The 20,158-nt window shown below is 42.8% G+C and overlaps 1 protein-coding gene across 1 annotated transcript in view; it reads right to left on the reverse strand.

Annotated features, from left to right (window-relative positions):
- IntS1 (integrator complex subunit 1) overlaps positions 1 to 20,158 on the reverse strand; it is a 34,426-nt gene that overhangs the window by 13,446 nt on the left and 822 nt on the right. The window contains exons 3-31 of the mRNA XM_073073526.1: positions 19,830 to 20,099; positions 19,273 to 19,408; positions 18,626 to 18,719; positions 18,132 to 18,267; positions 17,587 to 17,792; positions 16,782 to 16,944; positions 16,055 to 16,201; positions 15,063 to 15,269; positions 14,424 to 14,570; positions 13,838 to 14,010; positions 13,205 to 13,357; positions 12,642 to 12,792; positions 11,957 to 12,162; positions 11,191 to 11,392; positions 10,729 to 10,793; positions 10,381 to 10,561; positions 9,887 to 10,033; positions 9,530 to 9,725; positions 8,845 to 9,067; positions 8,203 to 8,369; positions 7,669 to 7,841; positions 6,996 to 7,154; positions 6,235 to 6,385; positions 5,694 to 5,821; positions 5,259 to 5,387; positions 4,719 to 4,840; positions 4,198 to 4,330; positions 3,707 to 3,904; positions 2,593 to 2,777 (exon numbers count right to left, since the gene is read on the reverse strand). Of these exons, the coding sequence (XP_072929627.1) occupies positions 2,593 to 2,777; positions 3,707 to 3,904; positions 4,198 to 4,330; positions 4,719 to 4,840; positions 5,259 to 5,387; positions 5,694 to 5,821; positions 6,235 to 6,385; positions 6,996 to 7,154; positions 7,669 to 7,841; positions 8,203 to 8,369; positions 8,845 to 9,067; positions 9,530 to 9,725; positions 9,887 to 10,033; positions 10,381 to 10,561; positions 10,729 to 10,793; positions 11,191 to 11,392; positions 11,957 to 12,162; positions 12,642 to 12,792; positions 13,205 to 13,357; positions 13,838 to 14,010; positions 14,424 to 14,570; positions 15,063 to 15,269; positions 16,055 to 16,201; positions 16,782 to 16,944; positions 17,587 to 17,792; positions 18,132 to 18,267; positions 18,626 to 18,719; positions 19,273 to 19,408; positions 19,830 to 20,099 (4,748 nt within the window). The remainder of the gene's footprint in view (positions 1 to 2,592; positions 2,778 to 3,706; positions 3,905 to 4,197; positions 4,331 to 4,718; positions 4,841 to 5,258; positions 5,388 to 5,693; positions 5,822 to 6,234; positions 6,386 to 6,995; positions 7,155 to 7,668; positions 7,842 to 8,202; positions 8,370 to 8,844; positions 9,068 to 9,529; positions 9,726 to 9,886; positions 10,034 to 10,380; positions 10,562 to 10,728; positions 10,794 to 11,190; positions 11,393 to 11,956; positions 12,163 to 12,641; positions 12,793 to 13,204; positions 13,358 to 13,837; positions 14,011 to 14,423; positions 14,571 to 15,062; positions 15,270 to 16,054; positions 16,202 to 16,781; positions 16,945 to 17,586; positions 17,793 to 18,131; positions 18,268 to 18,625; positions 18,720 to 19,272; positions 19,409 to 19,829; positions 20,100 to 20,158) is intronic.

A 20,158-nucleotide genomic window follows, 5' to 3' on the forward strand; every position in this document is an offset into this window, starting at 1 on the left:
CGCATTTCAATGCCCGAAGTGTAGACACGGCGTTTGTAACCTTAGTAGAGAACACGCAAATATCCCTAGGCGACTCGCAGAGGCGCGGCAGTGTTCTCAATGTGTCTATTTCGGCCATTGCTATCATCTCCGATCTACCGAATCTCATTTCCAAGGTCTTCATAACATCGGATGGGTGCGCGTTGGTGATCAATAAGCTTTCAACCGCTTCCTTAGCTCTTCCTATTAGATGTCTTCTTAACCTATTAATATTTTCTACTATTGAAAAAGACTCTTCTGTTTCCATATATGCTGCTCTAAAAGGTAGCCAGTCCTGATAATTACCGTTAAAAGTCGGTAATTCAACAAACTTTGAGGACCGCTGGCTAGCTTTGATGGCCTGTGTTATCGCTGACGTAAGTTGAGAGAAGTCTGGCTGCGCGTGGACTCCCGCCGGTGCTTGAGCTCCCGCCGTTGTATGTACTCGCGGATCTGGTTGGGTATGGTGCGCTGTACTATTATTCTGCTGAACCGGCCTTGTCTCTTCCGTGATGGCTTCTATTTCTGTTTCTATTTCGCGGAGAGGTAGGTGCGGCTCGTCGGCTATGGCTAGCCTCGGTTGCGCTTGCTGTTCCAACCAGTCGTCGACCCTGGTGTCGGCTTCTGTTTTTGAGTACTCGGAGACGTCGTCATCGTCGTCTTCTGCTTCTATAACGGCGAGGCGTGCTGTTGCAAGTTCCACTTGCAGACGTATAAGCTCTTCTTTGGCCTTGGCTACCTTGTAAGCCTTTGACCTTGAACGCGTGGATCCGGCGCGTCGACTCGGAGCGCGCGAACCATGCTGACTATGTGCTTCTGAAGGCTTCTGTATTACTGTCGGTGAATCAGTACTGGCGGTGAGCTCGACGGGATTCTTGAAAATGGTCGCAGCCGGCCTGGCCATCGTGGTGCCAGTGGCCACTGACGCTACTGTACCCTTCGTCGTGACGGACGTGTCTGTAGCGGAGGTTCCCCCAGTAGTGTCGGTCGCGGTGGTTCCCGTGGCCGACGTTTCTGTTGTGCCCGTAGCGGAGGTCCCAGTGGTCGCGTCAGACGAGGAGGGCTTCGTTTCCGTCGAGTCTCGGCGTTCTTTTCCCACGGAGCGTGTGATCGGCATTCTTCTTGCTAATACACAAAAATGACAATTGGAACGATAATATTACTTACTATTCTTCAATTTCTTCAATATTCGGCTTTCGAAGGACCATTAAATGTGCAGGGGCACATTACTATAATTGCTGGGTTGGAAGAATTGAAATTCCTTGTTTGTTCTTGTTCCTTTTATTCCTGTTTGTTCCATAGGTCTGTTGCCAGTACTGAATGAAAATTTGAAAATCTGGCCTATTTATATCCCCGACTCAAGTACCACAACTAGAAGCAGGTTTAGGCAGGGATATAGGCCTTTTGGCCAATTACAACTATTTCCCGTTATTCTATGTCTAAACCTGTACGGACCTGTACGAACCTGTTCAAACTGTGGCCTTGAATCGACGATTCACAATAATAATAATAATAATCTATTTAGTTTGTTTAGGAATTTACATATTTCTATTTAAACTTCTATTAAAACCTAAACTATTGCAAAACCTATTATAAATGACACCTATATCTATGCCCTATAAACTATTACGAAATATTTATTTTAATACATTTACAAAACTTAAACTATTATCTATTTTCCCTATTCTATTAAATTCTATTATATACTATTAACAATAAAACATAAGTAAAACACTATTCAAACATAATAAAAACATCAATAAATTACATTAAAAACTATCAGCTGTTTACGTAACTACGTCTTACTGCTATGATCAGCTGATCGAGTTGGAGTCAGCTGTTTAGCGTCGGCCATTGAACTATACAATATTAATCAGCTGATCGTGTGTTACGAATAATGAAGTCTTTATTACAACTTATGAACTATTATTAACTATAAATTAAGTAAACAATTTCAAACTTATAATTACGTCGAATCTTGAGTCAGCTGTTCGCGTCGTCCCGCACACCAAGTGTAGGTATCGACTTCACATACCTTTAGATTTTTTTTAATGTTTTATGTTAATGTTAGATTTAAGCAGATAGCTTCACGGTTTTATCTTTCCTTCCGTTAAAGCAAGTTATAATTAATTTCTTATACAAAACCAATTTCAAAAATCAAAGGTTCAATTAAGATCCAACCTTCGGACCCATCAATCGAGAATACTAACGCCTCTAGAATTTGGCGACGCCCTCTCAGGGCATTACATATTGCTTATATTTTGTTGTAAGTTGTGTATATTTGCAATATATAAAAAAAAAAACCGAATTAGTAGGCTTAGGGTATACACCTTTGAGAAGTTGTTATTTTGGGTTACATTATTTATTGAAACAAATTACATGGTAATAGATTAATAGTCATTACTATTGATTTAAATACTATAGTTCCAATTCATACTCATAAATTCACAATTATCTTTCCTTCCTAAAATGTTGCACTTTTTATTGTTCCCATTGTTTTGATTAAATTTCAATTCAATTTAATTTATCGTCAAAAAAGTTTATGCATAATGAGCACCAGCGTTCCCGTCTCACCGTTGCGTGTGCTCCTTGGAGTGCACGGGCGGCGCGGCGGCGAGCGCGGTGAGCAGCGCGTGCGACACGCGGTCCGTGGCGCTGGTGGAGGCGCGCGCCGCCCCGCGCAGCTCGGCGCCGCCCAGCGCCGGCGCGCTGCCCACGCGCGCGCCGCTCTCGCGCACCAGCTGCAGCACCTTCGGCACCTGCACACACACAACATACTCTATTAATTTGCTTGTTATTTCCTAAGTTTTTAAGATGTTAGGACCTATCTATCTTTAGGATCTATCTTATGACTTCGAAAAATTTTCAGAAAATCATTAATATCTCTACGGAACACAGGGTTTCTCTGGGAATTGGAAGGGAAAGAATTTGGTTTAATGTGTCCCGGTGGCTCAGACAGGTTTAGTAGAAAAATAAATCAAAAGGTAATCATAAATGCATAAAATCCACAAAAATATCTTTTTTTTTCGTTAATATTAATTATATTTATAAACTTTTTCTTTAAATTTCTTTACATGGCATTTAGATGTGTATTCACAACTATAAACAATAAATCATTTTATTCAATAATAAAAAATATATAACAAAAGAATTGTAGAATAGTAAAAAGGATTTTTTAAGTATAATAAGCTGCAACAAACTTTATGACCTTCCGAATATCCAAGCCCCACTTTATCTAAAACATCCCATAAACATTGTGTAGGCTCATAAAGCCTGTCCCTGTAGTTTCGGGACCAGAATAGGGCTACGGTATCCCCTGCCTGTCGTAAGAGGCGACTAAAAGGGGGCTTCCGGGGTTGCGGGTGGCAAGAGTGGGAGCTCGAACCGCCCAGCCAGCGGCCCCGGGAAGGACGGCGGTATGTGTGGTCGCATACCGTCGTATGCACCAGACGGTGTGGCGATCGCCAAGCTCACCTGGGCGGAGCCCGACGGGGCAACGCGCTAAGAGGGCTCCGGTTGCGTTCCTTTGGAGATCCCGGAGCCCTCTACGCAGCGCCGAGGACGGCCACCGGGGGGGTTTTAGTGCGGTAAGAATCCCACATAACCCTACGTCGCTCCCACGACACTGGGTACCTTTTGAAGGTTTCCCCCTCGTAAACAAAAAAAAAAAAAGGCTCATAAAGCCTACCTTCATATACAGCAGCAGCAGCAGCAGCGGATGCGTGCGGGAGGCGGCGAGCGCGGCGGCGAGCAGCGAGTGCGGCGCGCTGCAGCAGCGCAGCAGCAGCGGCAGCCGCGCCTCCACGCAGCGCCGCGCCGCCTCCAGCCCCGCGCCGCGCTCCGCGCTGTACGCCTCCGCGCCCACGTAGCTTATCAGCACGTCCAGCTGCAAAGACACATTGTTTTCTTACAATAGAAACGTGCAAAAGTTTACTTGATGCGTAAAACATTGATGTTCAAAAAAAATGCTACAATTTGCAAAATTATGCTTTCAGTTTAGTATAGTCCGCGCCAAACTTCTAGTCCGCTCTGTAGTAGAAGCAGTGAGCGCACACAAACGCAGCTATGTATCCGTGGGCCAGACCGGGCAGCGGGGGGGTGCCGGAGAAGCCCCGCGCTGCCTTCGTCCCGCTTATATACCTACAATTTGCTGGACTAGTAGTTTGGCGCGGAGTGTACCTGCTGGTGCGTGAGGCGCAGCGCGTCGTCGCTGGGGTGGTGCAGGTGCGCGGCGCGGTCGCGGCCCTGCCACGTGCGCTCGCTGCCCGCCAGCGTCTCCGCCAGGTCCAGCACCGCGCGCGCCTCCCAACCGCTGCCGAAAAATGTTGTATGATCACGTTTACACATGGATTAAAGGAATATAATTTAATTTCTAATAAATGTTCCATATGATGATGTCGAAAGAATACTCGCAGACAACGTATGTTTGAAAAAAAAGATAAACATAATTCTAAGTAAATATAAAATCAAATGGTATGATTCTGATGAACTTTGTTGGATCCTGCGTAATAATTGAAGAAGATTATAGATTTTTACATTTATCAAATGCGAAGTTTACTATTACACAACTCATTAACATACATGTGAATTTTCAATTATTTATGACTTTCCCCCACTTTAATAATTTCCCCTTTTATAAAACACCCCGTATTAATATCATTATTAAATGTATATTAATTAAAAGTATAAGTGATGTGTACCCGTTGGGCTGCAGCAGCGCGGAGAGGCAGGCGTGCAGCGTGCGCCAGGACGCGCGGTGCGCCAGCAGCGTCACCAGCAGCGGCCGCCACGCCGCGCCGCCCGCCATGAACATCAGCCGCATCTGCACAACACGGACCATTACACACTTTATAAAACACTGTTTAGATCGATGAGATTGTAATATATATTTTTAACAGGATTTCTTTACAAAACAGATTTAGGAAAATTTGTCCGATATGGAATTAAATAAATTACAGAAACCCTAAAAAATACAAAGATTTTATTTAGTTGCAAAAGTATTTTTTATAACAGCAACAAGATAAGGGATAACGCAGTGTTAGCGTAGCTGTGGTTTAGTTTGAAAGTTGTGGTAAAAGACATACTATTCCGAGGCATTCCAACTTAATCTTCATAGGTATTAGTGTTGTGTATCTGTGGTGGACCTCAAATAGGGATCTAATCTTATCAGGAGTTCATTCCACTTAGCATCAGACTCACTGCACACTCGTTGCTATCTCTACATTATAAGAAATGTGTACCTGGTTGCCGAGCGTCTCGCGGTGCAGCTCGGCCAGCCAGTCCAGCAGCAGGCCGCAGCCCAGGCCGCGCCGCGACAGCACGTGCGCGCCCAGCGCCCGCAAGCCCTCCTCCTCCACCTCGCGCTTCACCTGCGACATCAAAATTGTTGTAGCTCATGTTATAACTATATTAACATAAAAAAATATATGATCTAAAGTAGCCGTGTGAGACATAGTTCTCAAAATGCGTTGTCTTTCTGTAAGACATTAAAAACTTAATCTTTGTGCAAACTAGCCGCCAACTCATTCGCCAGGTCGTCACCAGAAACAAGGAAACTTCGGTCGACCTATCTAACACATTTTTTTAAGTCAGATGATAGTGATCTGTATTCATATTACATACGAAGCAAACAAATAATTCTCCAATAAATTATTTCTGAACAAAGTAAGTCATACCTCATAACGTCCGTCCTGGTTGTTCTCCAACAGTTGCGTAATGGCCTCCACTACCACTTGCGTGTCCTGCGTCTCTATGATGCGGTTGCCGATTGCTTCCAGTGTACTGGGGGTTGCTGCTTCCATTGCTATATGGAAAATATACAAATTTGATGAAATATATTGTAATTTCATTTAAATTACGAGTTAAACTGGAATAGCGGCTAGCCGCGCGATTAGATTCTCTGATAAACCGCTAGCGCGTAGGAGGGTTGAGTGGTCACTGTCCCCTGTGGTAATCTATAATCAACCGCAGTACCTTACGTATTGACACTCTGGAGGATTAAGTTGAAATGCCTTGAAAAAATATATCTCTTTCAAGCTAGAACTCAGCAACGCTGAACACCGCTGCGGTTATTCAACACAAATAGATGTGGTGGTGGTAAACACAAAGGTTATATTAACGCCTTCACAATTTGCTTATGGTTTGGGGTCGTCTTGGCCCTTGGTGTTACAGACACCAAGCACCGTGGCTAGTTAGGTTAAATGTGTGTCGTGTTACCGGCGACGAGCTGCTCCTTGGCGGCGGGCAGCGGCAGCGCGGGCAGCGCGGCGGGGCGGCGCGCGCCCAGGCCGCCGCGCGCCGCCACGCGCAGCGCCTCCGCCACCGGCCCGCGCGCCAGCTTGCACTGCGACAGCAGACCCAGCGCCACCTGCACCGACACACGAAGTCACACACTGTACTCTCACACTGGCGCAAACTACCTATCGAAGATAAGTTCTTATGAAACCTATGTCACACCTTCTTGTGACTATCTGTGCAATAATTTAGTATGTATTATCATTTTGTATTTTTCTAAGTTTTTTTTTCTTTCATTTTTAAGCCGTTGAGTCATTGATTTACCTAATTATTTTCGGTTCGTACTTAAAATACCGAAAATAATACACCAATACTGTAAAATACCAAAAATTATACAACTACGAAACAGTAACGGAGTAACATGGACAACTAGTTGTAATTTACCCTTATATTATTTGAATATAACCTATGAAAACTAATAACTGTCACATTTAATTTACGGCTAAACATACCATTATGTTCGAAGTTTTTTTTGTTTCTAAATACGAGACATAAAATTCGTTCTTACTTGCTCGATGTCTCTGTACATAGTTTCCCCTAAATAGTGGATAGATAAAATGAGTTATAAAATGTAAATACAGATCCACACATATGCCTTGACATACACGCACACAGACAAACAGACCTACATTAAAAATTAAAAAGTACACGTATTCCATAAGCGAGGTGGAATGTACTAGTACCTCAGCGAGCGCGGGCGGGCGCGCGTGCAGCAGCGTGCGCAGCAGCGGCGCGGCCACGGCGGCGCGGCGCGCCAGCCCCGCCAGCGCCGCGCCGCGCAGGAAGCCCAGCGCCGCCGCCGTGCACGGCCCGCCGCCCATAGCCGCCTCCGACGCTATCATCTGCAGGGGAAATGATGATTAGATTGCTGACTACGTCCGTTACAAAAATAAGTATCGCTTGTAACTCCGCTCATGTATCCAGCTTTATTAAAAAAAAGAAATATGTAATACTTATTTTTATTGAATAGAGTTCAAAATTTTATTGCAATTTCTTTTGATAGCAAACAGTGACGCAGTTTTAAATATAAGATTTACTATAAGAAGTCTATTTACCCTTGTGTTAAAGAGATTCTGACTTTCCTATTCAGTTAATACAAAAACTAGCAACATCTTGTTATATCTTTGGTTTTACAGATAAAAAAAAATGTTCTTCAGTAAAATAAAGGAACTTAAATCACATTTGGATATAGTTCGATGTATTATCTTATTAAAATAAGGCTAGAAAAATCAGTTCGTATAATAGTTTTTGTGCGCACTCAACCAAATGAATTCTATAAATATTGCAAGTCAGCTAGTAGGTAATTGAGTATCCATTAATTCATATCATAAAAAGACTGCAAGCTACAAAACGAACCGCATTAAGATGCGTGACGGCAACATCGACATCGTCCCGCATAGTCGCGCGCTCGTCGAAGGCGGCGCCGAGCAGCGCGGGCACGGCGGCGGCGTCCAGCCGCGGCGCGCGCCCCGCCTGCCACCACTCCTCCTCCTCCAGCGGCAGCGGCGCCTCCGCGAACAGCTGCTCGTCTGCCGGTCACGGGCACGGGGAGTGAGGGGCATGTTGTTAAAATGGGGGACGTGTGGATCGAAGGTCGGAAGTCTGAATTTGTGTAATTGGGTCATGACGTCCATGAAAAACAATGATATCATAACAGGGCAATAATAAGGAGAAAGTAATAGAAATTTTCTATTACAACATTTGATTCAATTAATGCTTGTATATTTATTTATTTAGTCTATAAGGATCGCATAAATAAATAAGGAGAAAAGAAAATGAGACTTATACTCATTATAATGTGGATGAAATACTATTTTTTTTTTATTTATTCATGCAAACATGTGTCGCTCTTCATGTCCACCGGGCCCGCGAGTAGGATCACTGTGTTACCTGGCGGATGGAGCGGCAGTTGCAGATGCAGCGCGGCGGCGAAGGCGTGTCCGCCGCGCACGCCGCGCGCGCGCTGCACCCGCAGCAGCTGCGCCATGTAGCCGCGCTCCACGCCCAGCCGCACTACAGCGCCCGCTGGGCACGCGTCCAGCGCCTCCAAAAGCGCACTGGAGCATAAAACATGATTAAATGATATTGCAATGCCATCAGCGCCATCTCCATGAAGCTTTAACAGTGGTAGAACTATCTGTGATACGACTCCGGCATCACCACCACCACACCTATATCTGTGTAATGACAACAATTTTAAACACTGCCGTGTTGTGGTTTGATGGGTGTGGTAAAAAAGACATACTTTTTCAAGGCATTACGAGCTTAGTCTCAGTGGTAACGGCACGTCTATGGTCGATTGCGGAAAGGATTCTAATCTTGTCTGGGATTGATTACAGGTGTCAATGGGCGGCTGTAGCCACTAATTATCAGGTGGACTGCATGCTCATCTGCTAATCTAATATTATGAAAAAAAAAATTGATAGAAATTTAAGATCTACGTGTCAGCCTAGTATAATGATTGCGCATGGATCATTGATACGTCAAAAATAAATGATCTTAAAAAAATATATAGCAAAAAATTATGGTAACCTCATAGAAGCGACAGGCAGACCGAACGTCTGTATGAAGAGCGCGAGCTTGTGGGCGGGCAGGCCGCGTACTGCCAGCTCGAGCAGCGCGGGGCGGGCGGAGCGCACCAGGTGCAGCCGCAGCCAGTCCGGCAGCAGCAGCTCGTCGCCGCCCGCCGCCGCCGGGCCCTCCGCGCCCGCCCACACGCCCGACAGCCACCCGTATAGCTCCTGGTTTGTGTCCACTGGACAACGTGAGAACACGATGTACTTAATTAACATTCTTATAAAATTTGGTCCAAGATTGGAAATGTATTATTAGATGTAATAATGATACATGTTATTGTAAATGTTTCTTTATTTCGATGCGAATGTGATTTATCGCTGTTAAGTATATAATAAAATATGCTTAAATAGGAAATGTAATTCAACATGAAACTGTTATTTTAGAGATCATCTTCTTAAAAATATATTACAACGTAAATGGTTATTATAATGGAAACAAGCATGCAAGTTTACTTCCTTCGTAATTTTTAATGTTTTTAAAGCAAATTTTGAGTGAATGTTTACTTGTGACTGAATTTCACGAATAACTCAAATCGAAAAAAAGTCAATGCGAAACTTAAAATGTAAGACCACTACAATACACAACCGTTTCGTTCCGAAACCACAATACTATTCCTTATCGTTAGCTATAAAGTACTCACGTATGGAGGGTCCGTAGCAGAGCAGCTTGAGGTGCGTGTGCGCGACGGACACGTGCAGCGTGCAGCGGCGGCCCGTGGCCCACTGCAGCGTGATGCGCTCGCCGCCCGCCCACGCCGCGCCCTCGCCCTCCGCGCCCTCCGCCCCCGCCACGCTGCCGCCCGCGACCTCCTCCTCTGACTCTTCGTGAGCGAACGCCTAAATCGGAGGATTGAAATAACAGATTAATTTAGTACTGGTTAACGACATCAATGTGTTTCGTTTTTGTGTAGTATGTATATTTGTATGTTCTTAAGTTTATATTAATGTGACTTATATCTCTATTATGTACGGCGTATATATAATTTTTTCATACGTACTTGCCGCAGATGTGCGTGCAATACACGTGTAACAGCATGCAGTGCACGATGTTGCGCGCGCGTCGTGCTGTCGAGCGCGCGGCGGTCTGCAGACGGTAGCGCGTGCGCACACACTGTGGTGCGCTCCATCATCACCTGGCTCAAATCCTGCCAAGCAATAAGATTTGTTTAAAATATTTAGAAATTAATAAAAAAAGGGACCAGAATTAGGATGCTACAATTATAGATTATAGATTTTATCTAGTCCTAAATTATTTTCATGAACTAACGACTAAATTTAAATGAGGCGTGCAAAATAGAAAATAGCATTTATCTTCTATTCGATACGATGGTGTCACACATGTTTTAAATAAGTTTATCAAGCTTCACAACTAATTTATATGAAAACTCCAAGCTTATCTTGGAGTTTTCATATAAAATCGGAATACGTCTTACTAAACAAGACAGATTGTACAGTGGGCAGTGGGCCAGTGGATACGTATGCGTATACTCACGAGCACGATGTCGGTGTGGTCCTGCAGCGGCGTGTCGTCCACGTAGTCTGCGAGGAAGCAGAAGTACGCGGCGAGGTGCGCCGGCACGCACTCCGCGAGGCAGGCCGCCCGCACGCGCGCCACCGTCTCCGCGCGGAGCGACTCCCAGTGCTTCAGCGTCGGCAGCAGCGACAGCCACGACCTGATGGCATGCGCCACTTTTATATGTTGCTATGTGAAACGTTTGTGTTCAATATTGTATTACTTACAATTACTTATATCAGTCTATCAATTCGCATTTAGCTAGTGTAATGAACTTTGGCCTGAATTCGTGGGTTGAAGATAATAAATAAAGTAAATGACACTTACTCTGGGTTCACTTCCGCATTATAATCCATTTCAGTAGTATCATCTGACAACACCAATTTTAAACCCTGAAATAAAAATAAAAAGGATTAAAATTTTCATCAATTTCGATTTCAAGCATGAGTTCGAGGAGTATACTCTAGGAGTTGCAGATGAGCATGTAGTTCACCTGATGGTAAATGGCTATTCCACTCATGTACATCTGTAATCAATTCCAGATAGGATTAGATATTCCTACCTGGGGTTGGTTACAAATGCTCCGCTATACCTGAGGACTAAGCTGGAACACCACGGAAAATTATGTCCCCTTACCATATTTTTCAAACTGGAACACAGCAGCACTACACTACTATTATTAGGCAGAAACAGATGTGGCATTAGTGCCACGTCTATTTATTTGTCTATGAAATCAATTTAGGACTAAATCATATTAAACTATGTCAAATACAGTTTTGTGTCTTGTACCCGGTTGGCGGAGGCGCGCGTGGGCGCGTGCGCGTGCGCCAGGCGCACGAGGTAGTAGTGCAGCACGGCGCGCGCGCCCTGCTCGCTGTGCAGCGTGCGCCGCACGTGCGCCGCCAGCTCGCCCGCCTTGCCCGCCTCGCCGCCCGCGCCGCCCGCCCCGCCCGCCGACAGGAACTCGCACAGGCACTGCACCGGCAACACGCTAGGGATATACATTAACGTTTTTATTTTGTAATACACACAGCAAATGGTTAGTAATTGCACAGAAGTATCTCAAGACGAAGGAAGACACATTGATATCCAAAAATTAACTTTAAATAAAAATAACATGGAAGTAAGGGAAATAAAGGTTGCCGTAATTGATGGCACGGCATGCCATGCAATCTTGATAATCATACTTAAAATTTTATTCATATTTTACGGCAAATAAAAATCTAAGTACACTTATATTTTTATTTATCGCATAAAAAATATGCCGTGCCGTTTTACGTATCTTGAGACACGTTGTGCATCTACCGGCAAAACTCCCCGTGAATTTTTATAAGAACAGACAGATATTTTATTTATTTGTGTAGATAGTTTTCAATCAAAATAATAAATCAACGACTTCCAGTCATCAAATTTTGTTGACCCTTTCAATTATTCGAAAAGACTGCAAACGCATACGATTCCGCCGAGCCTATCCAGATAATTCACATGTATCATACTACACTCGATAATGATAAAAAGCTTAAATCATTTTTAAAGTCTACCAACAAAATCTAACCTGAGCTCGAGCCTATCGTGCCTGAGCAGCTGGTGCAGCCAGGGCATGGCGCGGCGCGTGCCGTGGCGCTCCACCAGCTGCAGCAGCAGCGCGGGCTGGCGGCACAGCAGGCGGCCCAGCCGCAGCTGCCCGCTCAGCGCCTGCAGCGCCTCCACCACCGCCGCGGGCGGCCGCCGCGCCGGGCCCGACGGCTCCACCATGCTCAACTGACACACGACAATGTACATATAGCTACGAGTACTTATAAGAGATAAAGTCACGAAAAAATGTGCGAACATGCAAACAAAAAGTTTTTAAAAACATTTTTAAAAAACTTTTTCCTTTAGAAATACATGTTACTAAGTAGTAGTCATCATTTATATACATGTCTGTGTCATTTACTAACAAATATTCTACTAATTTAGATACAGCCGAATTCGAACGTAAGGTATACTTTATTTTTTACAGTCCACCTTCACAAATTTTTAAGTTGTTGATTAACCTAATGAGTAATGATACATTACAATTAATATATTAATAAAACATTACAATTGACTTGGCCTGGCAGAAAATAAATTAAAACATGTGAGATGATTAATATTAAGTTGTATATGCCTTTATTAAACACATTAAACCTACTAATCTTAACAAAGTATGTTCAGCATAATGTTGTAAGTGGTCGCACTACAATAAGTAGGTAATGTACCTGGCTGAGCAACCGCGAGGAGGACTCGGTGACGGGCAGCTTGGCGTTGCTGGCGGCGGCGAGGTGCGTCTCCAGCGTGAGGATGGCGGCGCGCTCCGCCTCCGAGCGCTCGCCCTCCGCGCCCGCGCTGCTCCACTCTATCGACGGCTTGCTGCATTACACGTTAATGAGACTTTAATTATTTATGCTTTTCTATACAGGGCGCATTTTAAATTTTCCAAGGGTATGTGGATGACTGAATCTACAACTAGGAATAATGAAAAAATCTATTTTCCTAACCCGGAATCAAACAAGTTAATTTTGAGAAAAAATACATGTAATGTTGCGCTATTTGAGCGTAACTACTAAAGATCAAAAGTAAAGGAAAATCACTATTTCCAGAAAAAACAATTTTCTTTCAATAAATTTTACATACTAAATCTTAAGAAACAAATTCTTCGATATTCTTTCTTAATTCTATAAAATATATAAATAAAGTAAGTAAATACTTATGTCGGCATGATTGTGTGTGTATATGCGTGCGTGCGTGTATGCGTGTGTATGTGAAGATGTGTGTGTGTTACCCGGTGATGCAGCACTCGATGAGCGCGCGCAGCGTGGGGTATGTGGCGGCGGCGCGCTCGGCGAACCCCTGCGGGTTGTGCGCCGCCAGCATGGTCAGCAGCAGCCAGCCGCGCCAGTACAGCGACGTGATCGCCAGCGGCGGCGGCGTGTACCTGCGGACACAAACATTGTATCGTAAGATATCCGCTTAGAAGCTCACAAGGTTTTGGCTGTTCTGTGCGGTTAATGACTAAAATCCTTCGCTAATGACAGGAAATTAATAAAAAAAATCTTAACGGATACTTCGATAAATTTATATTTCCATTTGCTAAGTTCAATGGGTTAAAACAAAATTAATTAATTAATTAATTAGAATGCCACATATTTTATATGAACTAAAAAGTCATATCAAACTCGTAAGACGAAGTAGTAAAGTAGTTATTGTTACTACTGAAAATAACCGTAAATTACCAACACGAAAAAATGTGATATTTATAGGACTATGGAAAAAGTTGGAAAATTGGCGCTCACCTCAAATTGCGGCTCCTCTTAACAAGCAATCATTACTTATTTGAATAAAATAATGTGATCTTACATACCTGACTAAAAGTGAGTCTATACTTGCCCAACGTGTACTGTGTGTTATTACTCACCCGGGCGGCAGGGTGATGTTGTCGGGCGGGTGGAACTGGCACAGCTGAAAGATATAGTCAGCGATTTCGAGCTTGTCCACCTGCAGCGGACAGTCCTCGGGCGGCAGCGCGCACGCCCGCCGCACCAGCTGCTCGATCAACTCGAACACCTCCGTCGGAGACACCGGGATGTCCTAACACGAAAATTATATGTTTTTAATCCAACATTGTTCTTATAATGTTCTATGTACTTAAAATAATGCATCCATTTGATTGATTTAAAAAATAAATATATGCAGTAACTAAATATTTTACTTTTTGATTTATGACGTCATATTTATGACAATATGATGTACGACTAGCTAAATAATTTGAGTGGATTATATAAGATAAAGATATAATGTATACTTTTATGGAGCATACAACTCGCTTTTAAAGGTTTCTAAGCATCTAAATTATACTAAAGAAATATAATGATGTTTTGAGTAGTTTATTTTTCAGACACCTTTCAACACTTTTCAAATCCTATTTAATTATCAACAAAAGATCAAAACTTCATTTTTTTTTCTTAAATGTTGCCGATAACAAAAACAAATTCAGCTAATACCTTAGAAATCCCGATAAATATGAGCCTCAGCAGTGTGTTCTGCGGCAGTGGCGCTTCAGTGCACAGCCGGTAGATGGCGGCGCGCTCGGACTCCGGCGGCCAGTTGTCCGGCTTGCTGTACGTCTCCGCCGGCTCCACGAACATTATCTATGGAGAGGCGAAAAGTTTCTTTTTGAGAAAATAATTGAAGAAAAAAATTAGCATGTAAGTTTTTACATGATAAGTTGATACTGTCGCCCATGAACATTTCTAATGAACCTCAATGCTAAGGAGTAGCTTGAAGGAGTATAATGTAAGAAATAATTTGAAAAGCTCCAAGTAAGTGAATATTCTTTAAAATATCTGTCAAAACAAAAACATATTAGCATTTAACATTGCTGCTATAGGCACAAATAGGTGTAGCAGTGCTTGTCCCTGTAGTTGCGGGACTAGAATAGGGCGATACCGTAGCACCGTAGTTTTGTTTTCACAACGTCTACAGTACGACACTGTTATTAGTAACTATTAAACTTATCTATTGATAGATGATACATTCATTATCACATTCGTTTTGTATATTTTTAAATTTTTAAAATGTTATTCGTTCCTTTTTGCTTCCACAGCGTCTAAAGTACAACTCTATCAGATACAATCATCGACCTTGTTGAGCGCGAGCTGGTAGTCGTGCCGCGCGGGGCGGTAGACGGGCGCGGCGGTGTCGAGCAGCCAGCCCAGCGCCTGCTGCTGCAGCGCGCACAGCTGGGCGCGCAGCTCGGCCGCGTGCGCCTGCTGCTTGCCGTGCGCCGCCGTCACCAGGCAGCAGCAGCAGAACAGGTCCGCCAGCGACTGGAACGCGCGCTCGCGGATCTGGCGACCAACAATAGCGTGAGGTTTAATCAGAACAGGTCGGCTAATGACTGGAGGGCACGTTCGCGAATCTGGGACACACAAATAGGACTTGCATAACTGTAATATAGTCATACCAACAACCTACTAAGTAAAACATCCAAATACTGATGGATTAAGTACAGCTGATTTAAAAGCTAAGTAAGCTAAACTTTTCACTTTTGCAGGACTTATTTACATAAATAAATTAATTGAATATCAAGCTTTTAAACGGGAACGTATCGAAGTCGAATTTTTGTATGCACACTCAACGGTTGCTCGAACACGATTGACTATGATTTCCATAAAAGAACGCGCCGTGCAGCGTTACAAAGGTTTTAGGGCGTGGTTTAGTTCGACCTTTCAGCATCCGGTTGTTCGCGCGATGCCGCCGAGGAACTATTCTGGAGAGGTCCTATTCTGTATCGCGTTACAAGTATTGTTATTCTGAGTTTCAGTAATCTACTACTAGCAGAAAAATAAGTACAAAAATATAATACAGTTGGTGCAGTGACAGTATGACTTCCGAGTATCATATCATATCATAATGTTATGCATTGCCATGAACATACTTATGTGTTATGAACTTATGAGCATAACAATACACAAGTTGTTATTGTGTCCGTGGATGTCTTTTCTGTGTCTCTGTGAATGTGTTGGCATGCATGTGTGCATGTTCTCGAGTGCCTGGTTGCATGTGTGCATGTTCTCGAGTGCCTGGTTGCATGTGTGCATGTTCTCAAGTGTCTGTGTGTGCGTGCGCTTGCCTCCTGCGGCGGGTCGTGCGGCGGCGGCGCGGCGAGGGCGCGCGCGAGCGGCAGCAGCGCGGCGCAGTCCTGGCGCGCGGCGCGCACGCACTCGCGGGTCAGCGCGCGCAGCGGACGCAGGTAGTCCTCCGTGCGCAGCAACAACTCCTGCGCACACCATAACCGTACATTATATTGCTGGTATAGTCCGCGCCAAAATGCTAGTCCGCTCTGAATATAGAAATGAATCGTGTCGCCATAGCACATTGTATGACTACACCTGAGAGCAACAACTTCAGAGCGGACTGGAAGTTTGGCGTGGACTGTAATACATTCAATGAATACTTGTCACTTAATTCAATTAGGACAGTTATGATAGCTATAATGAAAATAAAATTACATGAAAAATGTAGTCGATCATGGCTTTATCATAGTTGTATACAACCATTTTTATGTGCTACTTATGGTCATCTTTCTTTCTTTTCCCACGACACAGAAAAAAGCTGCTCCATACTTCATTACAAATCCTTATTTCAACTTCTATGGGTATTATTAAATATACCTAATGCATATTTAAAATTTACTTCGAAACGATATGACTTAGTTACTTTGATAATCTTCACTTTAAATTATCTACAACATTATATTTTTACAGTTAAAACATTTATCGCAGAGCTTACGTAATTAAATGAATAAAAAGGACAATATTCCAATTGTAGTAATGTTACCCAGTGTTAATATATCTCACCTGGTACGTGTCGGCCATGGCGGCGGGCACCTGTTGTGGCTGCGCGTGTATGAGCGCGGCGAGCACCGCCATGTTGTTGGGCGAGCGCACGTTCGACAGCTCGTTGTAGATCGTGTGCGTCACCACGCTGCGCAGTAGTGCGGGACTGTCCGACACCATCTCCCTGGGATATCACATATCAAGATGGTACATTACAATGTATTCCACTCATATTTATGCGCGAATTTGACACTTAAATACAATTTCAGTGGTGTCTTCAAATTTTATGCCTTTCTTTCATGAAGATTCTTTTCATAAAATGTTAGTCGCAACCAAGCATGAATTATTTGTCTTGGTGCTAAGAAGTGATCACATTCATACTTGAACATCTATACACAATCTTAAAGTTTAAGTTTTACCGTCAATTCCTTAAGATTATATGGAAAAATTTTGTGTTTCAAGAGTATGATCCCTTAAAATGAAAACCCAGTAGCGTTTTTCATTGCTATTACAATTTAACAAACTAACCAAATGTTGAAAACAAGGTAAAGTTCTTGTCAAACGTCTAGTCCGCTCTAAAGTTGTTGCGCGCAGGTTTAGTTAACGTATATTCCGTAACGTAAGGGCACACTAACGCAGCTATGTACCCGTGGGAGAGAGCGGGCAGCTGACGGGTGCCGGGGGGACCCGCGCTGTCTTCCTCCCGCTTATATCTACAATTTGCTATTGCGACACGACTCGTTTCTATATTCGGAGCGGACTAGCAGTTTGGCGCGAACTATACTATAGAGTATGGACTGTGGGTGTGATTTAGCAACGGCATTACCTGAGACATGCCTGATAGGCGGCCTGCAGCGGCTTAGTCTTGAGGCGCATGCGCGCGAGCTGCGCCAGCACCTCGTGGTCGCGCGGCGCGTGCGGGCCGGCCGCGGCCGCGTTCGCGCACACGTGCGCCAGCAGCTCCTGCGCGCCGCGCCACAGCTTGCCCGAGTGCAGCCACGCCTCCAGGCGAGACGCCGCTATCATGCGGATCTGAGACCATCACCAATATGCTTAGACACCAATTTCAAAATAATAAATAAAAAGAAATCTTTACATAATTTTATGTTTAATAAAAGATCGCGTTTTGTAAAATTGCCGATTGCTTGTTTTTATTACTATATAATATTTTTGTTGTTTTTTATCCATGTACATAAAGCATTTGGCTCCAGGCCTTATGTACCTTATGTAAATCGTATCTAGTGGATTTAATATATTTGATAAACACTTTTGAAAGGATACGCATGTTTATAAAATTTCTTTTGAAAAATATTACATAACTTAATTGTGAATTGTTTAATATCCAGATAAGATATTGAAATTGGCACAAACCTCAGGGAACCCGCACGTGGCAGACAGAAGCTTGAGAAAGCCCTTCCCAATAGCATCGGGCGCGGCGCGGCGTTGCAGCTGCTCTTTAATAGCTTCCAACACCAGTGCCTCCACTGATTCGTAACTACTTGAATATCTGCCAAAAACAACTTACTATTATAGTACCTAAGATAATCATTGACTCATTGGATTGTAAATAGTATGCTTTATTTTATTCAGCCCAAAGAACTATAATTGAAAATATTAGAGAATAAACATACTTACCTTAACACAAACCAGTTTCAATTAAATTCTGCAATTGTGTATACAGAATGAAAATTCTTTAAGAAATAATAAGAGTGCAGTTATTCCTGACAAATTAAAAAGTTTTATGCAAGTTCTTCCCACCTACTACAACACTACCTTTCTGAATACCTTCTTATTCTGAAAAAACCTTTCTGGGAAATAATGATGGCCAGGAATCTAGCTAGAAATAAGATATTATGTCATCTTACCTAGGATATACTGAATACTCCAAATCAGTGTTGTCAACCTCCTCCTCATTGGAACCCATTAGTGGCGACCCGGACCCTGATGGAGACATTGTGCCTAAAATAATTAGTAATTTAAACAAAAAACGTAAGGGACAAAATAAAAGTAAAACAAAACATGGAGTAAAATAACACAAAGAACATAAACATAATAATTTTTGAGTAGAGAGGATGTTTAGGAGTGGGATATGGCTTGAGAAAAATATGTCTTATTATGTATTTGTGTTTATTGACATACTTATCTATTTATCAGGGTAGTTGTAAATGTTAAAAATCAAAAAGAGTTGCATATGAATTAATGTTAAATAAATAATTTTTATTTTATTTACCAAGACATTAGTGGCATAAAAGATTATAAGTAAACTTTCATTTATTATTAGCTCAGTAAGTATACTGTACTGTAACAAAGGCCCTTCAATAACTAAATTCACTATATTAATTTTACATTACCATAATAAGCTTAGAATTTGTCTGTGAGTGTTCCTAGTTACCAGGTATTACTGGCATTTAAATATTAATCTAACTCCTAGTGATTAAAATGCAAATGCATGTGTAGCATATTTCACGAAACATGACATGGTGTGTGTGTGTTTATGTATGTGGTGTCTCACCAATCGTGCTGTCGCCGGGTATGAGGTGCGCGGGCGGCGGCTTGGTGCCGAACGCCGTCACGATGTTCTCCACCAGGCACTTGCACCACGAGCAGTCCACCCACCATCGCTCGTTCAGCGCATCTTCTATATATACCTGGATGTCATATGTTACACTACTATAATGATGCTCTCTTATATGATATTATACAATACAGGCAATCAATTTGTTATGGAGAAAACTGTAAAAATAGGCATTTTATATTAACACAAGCTATTTTTTCACATTTAGTAACAGTAAATGTGTTGGTATGTTTACTCCATATAAAATACTAGCTGACCTGGCAAATTTTGTACTGCTCAAAATCTATTTATCAAATATATTTCATATAAAATATAGCCTATTTTACTCGTGGAATTTTTTAAATGGGTCCAGTAGTTTTGGAGCCTATTCATTACAATCAAACAAACAAACAAAGTTTTCCTCTTTATAATATTAGTATAGATGGAGTTTACAACTATAGCAGAAAATGTTGTGCAAAAGAACAAATAATTTTCATATCCACAAAAGTACTTACCTTAATAAAGGTATCAGGCCAGTTGCTGCTATCTTTATGTCCGGCATACAGCATGTTACACGCCAACACAAACACCAAAGGGTTCCCTTTGCTCTTGAATGCCGCTCCCTGCTCTCTCTTCAGTAGAGTGCACAGAGACTGTGTGACGGTCTCGTGTGCAAACATGTTTGGACGTATTTTTGTCAGATACAGCATACTCATGCATAGTATTGGATCTGGTTTTGAGCGCTGTGACTTCAGTAGTCTTATAGATCCCGTTAAAAGACCCAACTGTAAAAAAATATTAGAATTTTGATTTCTTATTGTGAGTTGCCAGCTGAACAAAATTT

The sequence above is a fragment of the Epargyreus clarus genome, unplaced genomic scaffold (genome assembly GCF_041222505.1).
Source record: "Epargyreus clarus isolate Ecla_fem2 unplaced genomic scaffold, WU_Ecla_fem_2.2 ptg000006l, whole genome shotgun sequence".
Classification (NCBI taxonomy): domain Eukaryota; kingdom Metazoa; phylum Arthropoda; class Insecta; order Lepidoptera; family Hesperiidae; genus Epargyreus; species Epargyreus clarus.